This window comes from Tetrao urogallus (assembly GCF_951394365.1).
Source record: "Tetrao urogallus genome assembly, chromosome: 5".
NCBI lineage: Eukaryota > Metazoa > Chordata > Aves > Galliformes > Phasianidae > Tetrao > Tetrao urogallus.
Genome location: NC_136818.1, coordinates 7,451,104 through 7,465,352, shown reverse-complemented (window position 1 = coordinate 7,465,352; position 14,249 = coordinate 7,451,104). Strand labels below are relative to the sequence as shown.

Genomic DNA, 14,249 nt, shown 5'->3' with positions numbered 1-14,249 from the left:
ATCTGCATCATGGATTAAATTGAAATAGAGACGTCATAGAATCACATGCAAACCACATGGCATGGAAATTAACTACTTCACATTAAACACTTTAATGAAGCATTTTCAAAAAAAAAAAACAACCAAACACACAAATACCTTCACTGAAGGTGCAACTGTGAATTTGTACATTCAACACCTGAACTGGCAAAATCTGTCAGAAGAAATCACTTTTCCTTTTGAAGTAGTTCAAAATGAACTACTTCATTGATGTGTTCACTGAAACACATTACACCATAAACACAAACCCAAAGACATTCACTCACAGTAAAATAAGAAGATCTCTTCATTAAAATCTCACGATCTGCACCGTGCTGCCGACAGGTAAGCTTAGGGTCAGGGAACAGGAAATCTCTTGTATTTTCTTCATAAGTAGCAAGAATTTCTCCAACTAAAAAGAAAACACACACCGTAATTAGGAATTTGAATTAGCAGCAAGGCTCTATAACTCGTATCACGGTAGGGAATAACATCATCAAGCAGCAGAAATATTCAGACACTGGCCTAAAAGCATGGTTTGCTTATTTAAGAAGTATGCAGAGAATAGCTAAGGCAATCTTCATTAGGAGCCACAGGAATTTCCTCAAGGTAATCCCTTCCATAGCTTCCTCCTTCTTTACTTCCCATGACACAGAAGAAACCAGCAGTTTTTAGCCAATACATCATGAAAAACTGTCTTATAACACAGAACATAGATGCTTCTTAAATAGCAAATTGTTATCAGGAAGAAATGCAAGCAACATCAAAATTAGTACGATTCTTCAAGTATTGTGGTCTGCTACTTTCTTTTAAAATATTTTCTTTAGGGGTAACCCATGAAAGCATGTTTCTATTAAAAAAAAAGTTTAAGTTGTGCTATTACAGTTATTTTGTCAGCTTCCACTGGGATGTACCACAGGTACCTCTGAGTCCTGAAATTACTGAAGTCAGAATCTTCCCCGCCCTCCCCCCCCCTCCCCCCCCCAAAATAAAAGTCCACACCCAGTACATTTTCTTGGATAAATAAGTCCAGTGAATCACTCGAGGGAAGCAATTGTTTCTTTGAAACAACTAAAGGCGAGCAACAGAGAGTGCTTTGAATACTAGTTTCCAAACGAGTTCTCTTTCAAACTCGACTTTATTTCCAATAAAGTACAGACTTACATTATTCATGGGAACACTTGAATTTCATTAAAATAGATTTTTATAATCACACAAACCAATAACAAAAGTATGACAAATTGCTATTTATTATTGTCACCTATCCCAAGCGATCTGTAATACTTATAGTGAAGATAAGAGTTTTCCCAGTGGTCACCATTAAAACAGAAGGGAAAAAAAAAAAAAAAGAAGTGCCATTCTGAGAACAAGATGATACACTCTGAATTTCACAGACAGACACTCTGCAAGTGAATTGTGATGCAGTTACTAAATGATGTGCTGGATGATTTCAGGGTTTTTTTATTATTATTTTTTATTTTTTTTAAATCTTATCACTTTCTGACATAGTAAGTTTTGATATTCAGTTGCTATTCTATTTCAAGAATGAGATCCTCCTGATCTATTAACATTTTATATTCAGAGAACTATTTGTTGAAATGCTTCCTGTTTTGTTTTTGTGTTGGAAAAAGTGATTGTGCTTTAATGGGCAATGTCCTCATGGAAATTCACCTATTAAACTGCATAATTTATGAAGAGATTGATACAATACCTGGAGGAACGAGCTGTATTAGTTCAAGTACTGCTGTGTCAACTAGAAAGGAAGAAAAGTTTCTTTGTAAGTTAAAAAAACTAAAATGATGTTACTTAATGAAATGTTGATGAAATGAGATGTTACTTAAAGAAATAAATGCCCGCTGATTGATAGTGCTGTACACAGTGACACCAACAATAAGGGCAAATAAAAAACTTGCCTAATCCTGGGGAAAAAAACAACTACAGATGAACACAGTGGCATTAGCAATATACAAAAAGCAACCCTTTCACTAAGAATTTGTTAAGTTCTAGCTGTTTATAAGTTTGTCTTTGGAAATATCTTGTAAAGAAGATTATGCAAGCTTAACCACTTTTCCAGATACCTCCCTGCATTAGGGAGCATGCTCTTGCAGTTCGCACGCAGGGCTGGTGCTGTCTCACTAAAAGTCATTGTGCTCCAGATGTGGTAAGACTGCTTACTGTAGGCATATATCATTTTCTTAACTATGTACATCCACACATACAGACGTTTTGTGTGAAATTAAGAAGTTTCACTTGAAATTAATCAAATAAGCAGTCAGACAGAGGAAACTATTCTCTCTCTGGATAAGCAGTTGGATGTCCTGCTAATTAGGACGTATTGCATTCTAAAGCATACAGCATACATTCTAGAGGCATTTTCTTAGTTAACAGCATTTTGGAGAAGTTGGTACTATCCCAAAGACAGCAAGAAACTTATGCCTGTACTGATAACAAACCTATGCTAAAGTCACTAGTGCTATGGTCCTAACTTATTTAGTATGTAATGCACATTTGTTATCCACTAACTTTTCAGAGGACAGGCTCCTGAAAAAAAATAATTGTAACATTATTGAAATCTCCAAAACATCTTTAAAGCCTATATGCATATAACATTAATGCATACAACACAATATGCATAAAAAGCAGAACCTACCTTCTAGCAACTCCACAAGGTCTCCAGGATCAACTATATTAGCAAATGTCTGGAAAGTAAACAAATATTTTTTAAAAAATAATGGTATAGACAAAGTCATCTCATATCTCTGAGGGAAGAAGGAAAAAAAACCTAAAAACCAATATTCTTCCTTGCTTCAGATGGTTGTCAAGAGTTCTATCCCTCTTGGAAAAAAAGAAAGGAAGCTGGAATTATCATTTGACACACGATCATATTCACTGAAAGCTAGCAGTTCTTGTCGGTTGCTTTCTAGCCATTTTAGGATTACCTGCCCTAATTTAAATTAGGAGCTATTGTGAAGAGCCAAAGACACAGAAGAAAGTATTGTCTGAGAAAATTTTAGGAGAGAAAGATAAATTACAGAATACATTAGATGTCTGATAGATGAAGGATATGTTCTTTAACGTTAGTTACACTTTAAGCTTAACTTATTCATGCACAGAGTACTGTTCAATTTTTATTTTTTATTTTTATCCCATGGCAAGAGATGGCAAGGAACTGGGCAGGAATTCCTGCAAAAACATTCCAATGGATATTAAGCACATAATGGACTTCCCTGTAATTCTGCACAAAGTGTGGAGTGGTATAAATCACTTTGCTGATTGAAAATACCAAAGCACTGTTCACCACAAGTGCTTAGATCCATTCAACAGCAATTTGTAAGAAAATAGTTACTACTTCAGCTTTCTCTTTAAGCTTTTTTCTAAGCAAGTAAATTCCAGTGTCCTGGAATTCCCCTAAATTAGAACAAAACCAGCATTCAGTACATTCCCCTTAAATAGACTGTGGGATGTTTACCTTTAATTAAATACCGTGTTCTTTTTTATTTTTTCCATTCTTCAGTGGTTGGTAAAATTATCACTGTTTTTATATTACCTACATAACAAGATCACTGATGTTTACTCAGTCTAGATTTGAAAGTGCAGGGGGATGCTTAAAGGAAAAGAACTAGAAAGGGCAAAGTATTATTATTCACAGGTAGTCAAGGAACCAGATCATATCTATATGATTCTGTGTTTCATTACCCCAGTGGTACAAATAATGAAGTACCTGTGGTACTAATAATGAAGCTAGCAGGGACTCAATATGTGATAAACAATTATAAATTAAAAGGCCAGAATACTAACTTGGGAATTCTGGTGACAAACCATGAATAAAGGATCTCAAAAGGAAAATGATGTCACCAACAGGGTTTCAGCTGCTATCCCATCTTTCTACTGATTAAGCTGACTCTCCCACATCTCATAGTTTTTGTGTTACATTTTTAAAACAATAATATTTAGTTTTTTTCCAAGCTAAGAAAATAGATACTGAAAAAGGACAGTTCCTAAAAGAATGAATAAACACCTAAAAAAAAAATGTAATCTTCAGCATGTGTATTTCTTGAGACACTGTGTGGATAATACAGTTGCACACCTCTGTTGTACCAAAAAAATGCAGGAGCTATATAATATTGCACTGACCTCTGTGTGATTACTTGCACATCAGGGTTCTGCAACGAGCTTTTGTGTGTATGGGATATGTTTTATTTGCCATGTATCAGCATTTGACGTTATCTTACCTTTTCAAATGCTAGTTTTTCTTGAAAGAAAAGTGGAAATGCTGCAGGGACACACCGAGTTTTTTTGTATTGCCCAAGTATAGAGACACTGAGATAGAGCTCCTCTTTGTCTTTCAACAGCACTCCAGGGCAAGTTATCTGTAAGAGGAACACATTCATTAAACAAACTGAACTTCAGTTAAAGTAGTAATGGCTGTTTTCAGGATAAAAATGAAATGGTCAAAGCTGAAACGGTTGATTGCTGAGAGTCAGAGTGGAAACATTTCTTTTCTAAAGGAGTTCTATTTGTACAGAATGACAAGGAAGATTTGTCACCACCTTAAAATAATCAAGAGCAAGTTTACTTACAGTGGGAACATGTTCCACTGTCTTAAACCAAACCTGAAAGTGGTATCATGATCTTAGAACTGTATAATGAATGCACAGAGCATCTATAAGTTAATTAAGGGTCACATCATGTTCTAGAAGAAGGATGGATGTCTAGAACGAAGCTTACATGATGCAAAGATACAAAAAAAAAAATCCAAATGTAGCCTACACAATGAGTGAATGAAGGTGGTAGATGTATATGCTTCAATTCCCATACTCCGTTCAGTCACCAAAACAGAAAAGTTTATTTGCAAATATCACAATTGAATTAACATTACATTTTAATGTGCAAATGAGAAAAAGTAAGTGTTTTGCTCCTATGGGAGGAATATCACACAAGTTGTTATAGGAGAATTTTGGCCACTCGGGAGCATATTCAAGACAGTAAAGACCTCTCACTGGGCTCCAGATACTGCCACAAATCTCTCAACTTCCTCTGGCCAATTCTTACTCATCGAGTAAGAAGTTAGTATGCTTTTAAAGCTCTGATGAACATCAGATATTCTTAACTGTGTTTCGACTGCAACAATGTACACAAATCACTGTTAGCTATTTTCTCCAAGCCACATGGTTTTACTCTATTACCCATCCAGAGAACTGTCACCTTTCACTTCATTTCTACTGCTCACTTTTTATAGCAGTATAATAAATATGAGGTTGTCTCTTCTAACATAAGGTTGCTGCAGAAAGTGTTCAGACTTTCAATTGCAAGGTACAAAGACAAAGGAGCACAGTGACAGGAATTGAAATAAGTGCTTTGCTTACAGTCCCTTACTCCCAAATGAACATTTTACTTGAGAAATTCTTGCTGAAGCTAAAACAAAATTACATAAACAGCAGAACAACAGCCTCAAGTGAAAGAAAATAACAGAAACCAATGTGTTAGAGATTAACTATAGTTACAGTCTAAGCTTAAAAAAATTGAAATGTTTCTACTCATAAGTACGCTGGAAAACAACAAAAAGTTTCCTCTCCATGCAAGTTAGGACTTCAAAACTGCAAAAGGAATATCAGAATAATGGATATTCTGACTGAAATAGACTACCAATCATTAAACAGCTTCATGATAGTGGCTGCAAGTGCTAAGAGGAGTGAGTAAAACAGAGAGATTTCATCCAGAAAGGAAATTTCTTGGGGGGGGGGGGGGGGGGGGGGGATTCCCCCCAGACCACACACTAAAACTCCTATTAGCTTGGCTGGGACTTCTCCTTTTAAATTTATGATTCTTCTTAACCAGGGCTTTGCACCCTGCAGAAGGCAACTGGAAGAAAAGAGAAACATTTGAACATATCAGGTATAGCAAAACTGCAAGCAACAGTTAGGGGATATGTATTCTGGTCAGCCTGTAGAAGTAAGATTGTACAGATCAGCATGTGCAGTGTGCTGCTTATCTACAATGTTGTAGAAGCACAATTCATTGTCTAGGCTGGAACACCAAGTCTACATGTTCACTTCAAATTAGCCCCCCTCCAAAAAAACAAATGTACATGTATATCCACAGTTCATTAAGTGTGTTAGGTAATATACGCTGCACAGAGCTGCAGAACACTGAAGAGACAAACTGAAGTCCTTAACTGATTGCAAACCTTTCAGGCAGGATGAGGGACCATTTTAAAAATGGTGAAAGTATAACAATTTTCTAACAATTTACTGCTCTTACAACCAACCAGGGGGGCTATTGAAGAGAAACAGCTGTTACCATGCGCAGTTCCAGAAGGATGAAAACGTGCCATCCTTAGTGTTGGGACACCACAAACTGCCATAATGAAATCACTGAATTCACCTCATGGGAAGGAACAGAATTCTACTGTTCCAACACCTGATATAGTATTTATTTTCTCTTCCCCCTTCTACACTCAATACTCAAATTATACCATGTATACACAACCAATGAGAAAGGCTGGCCCTCAAAAAAAATCCCTTTAGTAGCCCATCGCTACCAAACAGAAAGCGTACTGCATGAAGGGCAATGGACAGTATTAACTCCTGTGGAGTGCAAGCTTACATAAAGAATAGCCCTTTGGACTCAGAGCTACAAAAATAATCTTCTCAATATAAAGAGATGACATTTTAGTCTTCTTACCTGACAGTAATCCACAATGCTATTAATTCATCTTGGTGCTTAAAGCTTTACATACTTCACTGCCACGTTTGTGAATTCTCCAAGTAGTGGTGACATGAAGAATAATGTGAATTTCATTCTGCTGCTACATGAGCAATCCAAATGCCAGCAGCAGAGGTAGGAACCAAAATTAGTCTCAGAAAACAAATAACAGTGAAAGCTCGGTCTGAGCAATCATGAATTATTCAATTTAAACTAATGGCAGGGTAAACCAAATATGGTCTTAAACTAAGGTTTTCAATTTTAGAAGAGCAGCCTTTCAGAAATGAAGACGACTGCCTATGAAATAAACCAAAGGACTCATGCATTCCAGATAGGAAAAGGCCTTGGAACTTAGATTAAGTCAAAAGGAACAAAACCAAACTGGAACACGTATCCTAAAGCAAGAGAAAAATCAAATATGACAGAATTTCTGACACAGGTCAACAGGTTTCCACTAGGCTTCAGAAACATGCAGAGCGTTGAAAAAGAACCAGAAATTGAGAAAAGAAGGGCAACAGTGCCTGACTGAAAAATAACAACTGTGAGGCGGTTCTGAGGCAGAAAAAGAGACCTGAGCAACTACACTTCATCAACTAGAATATTAAATATGAAATAAAAAGTCTATGGAGGCAAATACGAGAAGGAAAAAAGCCCAGCAGCATGTATTTAATAAAAAGAAGATCAGACAAGCAAAACTCAATGTTCTCTGGGCAAAGGATATCTAGCTTTATCTGGGCATCAATAACATCACATGGTGCCACGTGAGATATTGCTACCTACGATGCAAAGAAGGAAGTTAGCAAGAAAGTTCTACGGTAATATAGAACTGGCCAAAGGACAGCATCAGCAAAATGAGAGCATCAATTAAGGGTTGCTATTAAAAATGCTCATCTATATAAGCTGGAATCCACATCTTTAAACAATTTTATTGATTCCGGCACAAGAAGTCAAGGAACACTCTTGAAAATCCTCAATAAAAATTCAGAAATCAGAGGTCATGAGAAAGATACAGAAAAAACAGCAATAAGAACTGAGACAGACCCACAGACCTACTGTGTATATAACACTGGTTTAACTAGAGGATCTCTGTGTTAAACAACAGCCTGGCCGCAGTGCAGCTGTGAAGGGACTAACGTTAAGATATAAAGGATGAATTGCGGGCTGCTTTTTTTTTTTTTTTTCTCTTCTTTTTTCTTTTTTTTCTCCCCCCTGACATCACCTACGGTAACTGTGAGACCCTATTTGCAATGCCAAACTCAATTCTAACCCTGATTTTAACCCTGATCAATGCAAACTCCTTCCGGAAGGAACAAGAGTGGCTTTCCTGCAGCGGGCAGGCCCGGTTCCACGGTCGCGGCCCGGGCACTCACCGAGCGGATCTCCAGCTGCAGGACGCAGCGCAGCACCTTTCGCGGCATGGAGCGGCCAGGCCGGGCCGGGGGTGACGGCTTCCGACCCGATCCCGAGCCGCGGGCCGGACGCCGTTGTCACGGCAACCGCCACGCTTCCGCCTTCCTCTGCGCATGCGCACAACGCCTGTGGACGGGGCCCGGGTGCTGAGGGAGGAGCCTTCGGGGGCGGTGCGCAGTGACGTCACTCCCACAATGCCCCGCTCCTCATCACCTTCCCGCAGGCCTTGCGCCTCCCTTCATATTTTTTTTTTTTTATTTTTTCCTCTTTTTTTCCCCTCTTGTTAATTTTGGGTGCGTCCTCGGGTTTCCCTGACTTCCCGGTTTTGGCCCCCTGGACTCACTGAGCAGTTGTCTCAGTGTGCCCGTTGTCATGTATTGCACCAACACAGTGACTTCTATCTGCAGTCTCAGACTGGGAGGAGTCCAAGCCTTCGCATATTTCCAAATTCATGAAAGCAGCTGAAGAGAGTAGAGGCAGCTCAGCGTGCCAATAACTGCTGCGAAAAGAGGGCAGTGGCACAAATGTATCCCACAAGTGTTTTAATTTCACATTTTCACAGACTGGCTATTAGCGCTGTAGCAGCTGGACAGATCAGTGCAATGCGAAAGGCATTACAACAAAGGTGTGAGGAAGGAAGGACCAGCAGGGTGCTACAAGGGAAGGGAAGAAAATTGCTCACCCATATCAGAAGATTCCAGGTCCACAGGGGAAAGCTTCAACAAGGAGGGATCTCCAAAAAGAGATCATTCCCCCCTCACAGTCAGCCCTTAAATGAGGTCTAAGAGATGCAGCCAGGTTCCACGTCTTCAGGTCACGCAGCTGGATTGCCTTCACCTGTGTTTCCAGGGCTGACCTGGTCCTTTCCCCAGGTGCTCAATTAGCAGCTCAGGCTGTGACTCAACAGTTCTCATACAAGCACTATGTGATTGGGAAAGAATCACCATTCTTAGTGTGTTTTGGTTTTTAATTAATATTATATGCATATATTAAAGACATCAGAACAGTCAACAGCGGTTTCAGTTATTCCTAGAGATATATTCCTAGATTTCAGTCTGTTACAATAAAACTGGAAATGTGGGCTTTCTGTCTATTTTGTCGATTACTATAATAGCTGTGAGCCTTTTTTGGTTTGTGGCTTTTGTTCAAGCAAAGGCAGGATTCTGCATTTAGGGACTGGAAGAAAAACAACCTCGTTAGAGACTTGCACACCTCTAATACCTACATTAAAGAGGGGTTTACATTTGGATAAGAATATTTTACATGCATTATCGGTCTCAAGCTTATGAATGGCTTTCCACGATTAATAAGAAGGAAATTCTCAAAGGTCCATAGCTTCATATGTCAAAACGGTTTACTACAGATTTTCAGATGCCTTTCATATAGAATTATAGAAACATGAAGGTTGAAAAGACCTCTAAGATCATCCAGTTCAACCCCAGTCCACCCCCACCATGTCCACTATGTCCCTCAGTCCATGTCTCCACAGTTCTTGGACACCTTCAGGGACGTGACTCCACTACCTCCCTGGGCAGTCTGTGCCAGTGCATCACCAATACACACACTTTTTTGAGGGATAAATAATGTGTTAAAGATTGTGAGGTATGAGATTTTATGATAAGTGTGGCCATATAAGACTAGAAGACAGATAAATGCTGAAGTAAAAAATGGCATCATGTCTGTGATGAAAATTCAACATCTATGTGCAGTGACCTGGAACAGAAATGCTTTATAACCCTGGGAAAAGGAGCACAAGGCAAGGCAGAAAGTGAGTTTCAGTCTTTCTCTCTGGTAAACCAAGAAAAACCTGGGGAAGGCTGGAGGGTTACTCAGTGAGCACAGAGATGCTTCTCCATCCCTCAGATCTACAGACATTCTGCATCTCACTACGCTGGACCTTGGAAAGGAAGGATGCTGCTGCAGTGCTTTTCCCGCCCTTTCTGCAACACTACGAAATCCATCTCCATCCTGTGGTCATGATGAAGTGCATAGTTTACTCAAATATTTGCACTGCAGGAACAGTGATTCAAGGAAATTCTGTCTTTCAGCACAAATCAATTTGCTAATAAGCAAAATCACAAAGGGCATGCTACTTTAACAGACCTGAGGTTTTTACTGCTGTAAAGTCTCCCTGCTGTGAAAATGAGTGAATTCCTTTGCTTTTACAAAAGTAAATCTTGTAATGCTACTTCTACTTAGTTCCTTGTAATACAAGAGCCTGGAAGAGAGCTTTGCATTTATGTTAATGTTTTTTTTTTCAATCTGCTCCATTTAAAATCTCCTTTTCCAGTCCTCTAAGCCCTACCACATATCTTCAGTTTCATCAAAATACTCAGTACTGATACTATCAAAAGATTGAAGATACTGGTTTAAGATAATTATTACAACAATTCTACTCTATTTTTGCAATGGTTCTCAGGGTCAGGCCTCAAGAATTTCAGCGTATTGGTATATGCTACGGCAGAGCTGAGGTGGGAAATGCACAAGAATCACAGCTGCAAACAATAAACATTGCAAAGTCCAGAATCTAAAAAAATACTGTGGATTAGAGAGAAATGGATCAGATAAGACTGGAGATCAGATAGCAAATCTAATGTCACTGAGTGTGTCAGAGATTCGCTTCTGGTTAAGAAGGCATGAATGTTTCTCTCCTTAAACTTAGGAAGAGTTACAGTGGGTACGAAGTGGTATTTCACATTTATTCTGGCTATAAGAATGAAGGAAATATAGGAGCTTTCCACATTTTTTCCTCCTTCTACTGCAGTTCTTGTAAGAGTGTTGTCAGAAAGCCATTTCTGCCTACTTTAAGATCTTAATGTTGTAGGAGCAGCCAAAAAAGACCTCAGCCTACGTATATGAAGTGCGTCTATTTTAGATAACATCACTGAGTGTGATTGTCTTGTCATAAATAACTGTGGAGAATTCCAGGAAGACATCTGCTCAAATAACAGCAACAAATTATGAGATATGGAAAGATTTCCATATTAGAAAAAGCAAACAAACAAAACGTTAAGACTGCTTTACTTTGGAGAGCAGAAAAGTAAGATGTAATACAAAAAAAGGTACATAAGGGATTGTGTAATTTGTAGAAATGTGTTTTTCTATTTACCCATGCCTATTTATCCTTTCAAAGGACACAGACAATGAAATTAAAAGACAACACAGTCAAAACTGATAGAAGAAAGTACTTTAGATAGTGGAACTCATTATAACAAGCTACATTCACCAGTGTTCAAAGGAGAATCAGAATGCTTTAGAGACCCTGTAGGACAATACCCATGTGCATTGCTTTTTTTGATCTTCTCACTCACTGCTAGGTTAAATGTGCAATTCACAAAAGTCTCTTCCTGTGCAAAGAATTGTAGTCGAGGAAAACATCCAGAAAAAGTTAAGGCTAAACAATCCCAGTGCATTACAGAGCAGAGCTGGAAGAATGTTGTAATGTGAGAGATTCTAATAGGATCTAAGGGGAGCAAAGTGAATTGCATTACTGCAGACAGTAATGTAACAGGGAAGGTAGACTGTTAGATTATTGATGAGGACAGAGGATGAAGATTACCTGAGGGTGTCAGCACACTCTTCACAAAATACATTTTCATCTAATCTTTCTACTTTGAAGCAGGAAAGAAGTTGCTCGGAAGTTAGCATTCATTAATATCCATTGCTTTAGAAAAAGACCACAATGGCTTTGTCGATCCCATCGTGGTTTGGTGTATTACGTCCATCTTGCTCTTTCCTATCCTGCAAGGACTCGATTGAGCAGAGCTCTCAGGCTTCCTCGATGAACCTGCAAGTTACTATGAGCAAAAGGCTGCCTGATCATTTTGTTCTTTTGGGGAAGCCATGACCTTTCTTTCCTGTGCCCTCCCAGTCTCACTCATGTCTACTGAAGAGCATTTTTCACCATGCATCTGGAGAAACTGAGCACCTATCAGCACACTGCACTGTGGCTCAGCCATTGTGTAGTGAATCTTCTGCATTGCTGCTAAGCCAAAACTCACTTTCTTGGCTATGGCCATTGACCTTCACTGATTCTTGATGTAAGTCATGCCTGCAGTAGAGAAAAAAAAATAAATAAGGCAAGCTGCCCAAAGACATTGAAATATTCTTAGCATGTAAGCTGTTTTTCAGGTCTGCTAAATTCTTTCTTGACTGGCTCCAGCTAAGGAAGAAATCAAATCTGATTTGATTACAGCCACTAGAGGAATATTCCAGATCTTGAATTCAGCCATGGTAATTGGAAACTTTCCTTGTAAAGGAACGATCTAAATTCATCTAAGAGATAACGTCAATGCATTCAGTTTTATGAATTCACAAATGGTACAGATACAATCAGCCAATACAGTATTAGATTTATGCCCCTAGAAAGTTCCTGGGCTCTCCATTAATCAATTCAAAAGAGGTAATACTTTCCTTTGTGTTTTAATTATTTTTTTAAAATTATCTTAGATGGAGGCGTTGCCCCAGCAAAGTTTTTTGCCTGAAACAAAATTATTCTAACCAAGTTATAAACCCCTGAAAAGAGGGGGTTTATAATGGGACTGCTGATAGACCCTTAACAATAGCGTTGTGAATTGCGCTGCTATAATTAATGATACTTCAGAAAGATTTATGGTCCTTAGACAGAGATAAAACAGAAATATCATTGCTTCTTTGCCTCCCATCATTTTATCCTCTATGAAATTTTATGCGAAATAAGTCAAATGAAAAATGTAAGCTCTTAATCTTTTCCCAGAGTCCTGTCTCTCACTTGATGAAGACTTTTGTAGAATAAATTAGAGCATTTTATTCCTCATGCATTTATGGCTTTGTATTTAAAAAGCAAAGAAAAGAGCATTGTCAGGTTGGCAGAACAGCACAAGACAATGGTTGTGGAGGAAGCAGCATCTTCCAGCCCTTCTTGCCAGTCCTTCTACCATCTCAGTGATGCAATTGTGGCCCTGTAGGAATGTGGAGCAGCTGGTGGGGCAGCGTCCAACATGGTGCCCCTGTGCCACAGTGAAGGCAGAATGCTGGCACTGATGGCTCTAGCTGCAGCACTGATAGCTCAGTGGCTCTAGGCAGGAAACCAAAAACTGGGCATCAGTTACAGCCATTATGTACCTTTGTGTTGAAAAAATGCAGGATACAAAACTGTTAGGTAACATAACTGGGAAGAGCATACAAGAAGCAGTTGCTAGAAGCTGAAGGCAGAAGAATTTGAATCAGAAATTAGGTGCTGTATTTTAACACATGAATTGAGTAACCACTGGAATCAGCTCTCAAAGGGAAAGTGAAATCTCCACCTTCGACAATTCCGAAAGAAAATGAGAACCAGATGGAAGGCATGGTTTTGTCAGAACAACAAAAAAAAAAACCCAACCTGCTAAACAAAAAAAGATATGGCAACAGAATTTAATTACTGTTGTCTGTGATATCCAGGAGGTTGCAGTAATGGCCTGACATTACATTCTGTCTGTGAATGTTGTGACTCGTGAGCATATTAGAAACTAAAGTACTGCTTACTGGGCAGAGCCACAGAGAGGGCTCCAACCAGTTTACTCTGCAGTGTGCACTGCAACACATGACTTCTACACTGTGCTCACAGGAGATATCCATTCCCACAGAGGAGTCCCTACTCTTTCTGCTACAGACAGAGAGTTTGGCACCAAAGAATCAGTTGTGAGAAACACTGTAAAACAGGGAAAAGGGCTTTCTGTGGGCAGCTAGACTGGGACAGCAGCTGAAGAGCAGGCTGAGAAATTGCAGTTTGGGGCACAGGCCATCTGAAATGGCAGTTAACGATCCAAATCCATCACATCCCATTGCAGTCCCAGGCTCAGGCTTCTGTTAGCCTCATCCAGCTCAGATGGCATCTAGTCACTTTTTTTTTTTTTTTTTGAAAAGCCTTTCTGCAGTGTGGCAGGAGATTTGTCCCTCTGCCCATTAAAGTAGCAGTGTTTGAGGTTCTTCCATGTTAATTTGATTGACAGCAAAGTCACTAGAGAACCTGGAGGACTTTCTGGCTGGCTTGTTTTCCTGGTATAAGTTTTAGTGTGGCGTTCTATTACAGAAGAAAAGCAAAACACACTCTTCAAACAACTGTTGGAGTTATTCATTTAATAGGGCGCTCTGAG

General features: G+C 39.1%; 1 protein-coding gene across 1 annotated transcript in view; it reads right to left on the bottom strand.

Annotated features, from left to right (window-relative positions):
• Positions 1–8,248, bottom strand: part of SPATA6 (spermatogenesis associated 6) — a gene marked incomplete at both ends in the record, with an annotated part of 34,975 nt that extends 26,727 nt beyond the window's left edge. The window contains 6 exon segments of the mRNA XM_079535478.1: positions 306–430; positions 1,730–1,771; positions 2,669–2,717; positions 4,251–4,388; positions 8,094–8,155; positions 8,158–8,248. Coding sequence (XP_079391604.1) covers positions 306–430; positions 1,730–1,771; positions 2,669–2,717; positions 4,251–4,388; positions 8,094–8,155; positions 8,158–8,248 — 507 coding nt within the window.
• Positions 8,249–14,249: the final 6,001 nt, after the last annotated feature.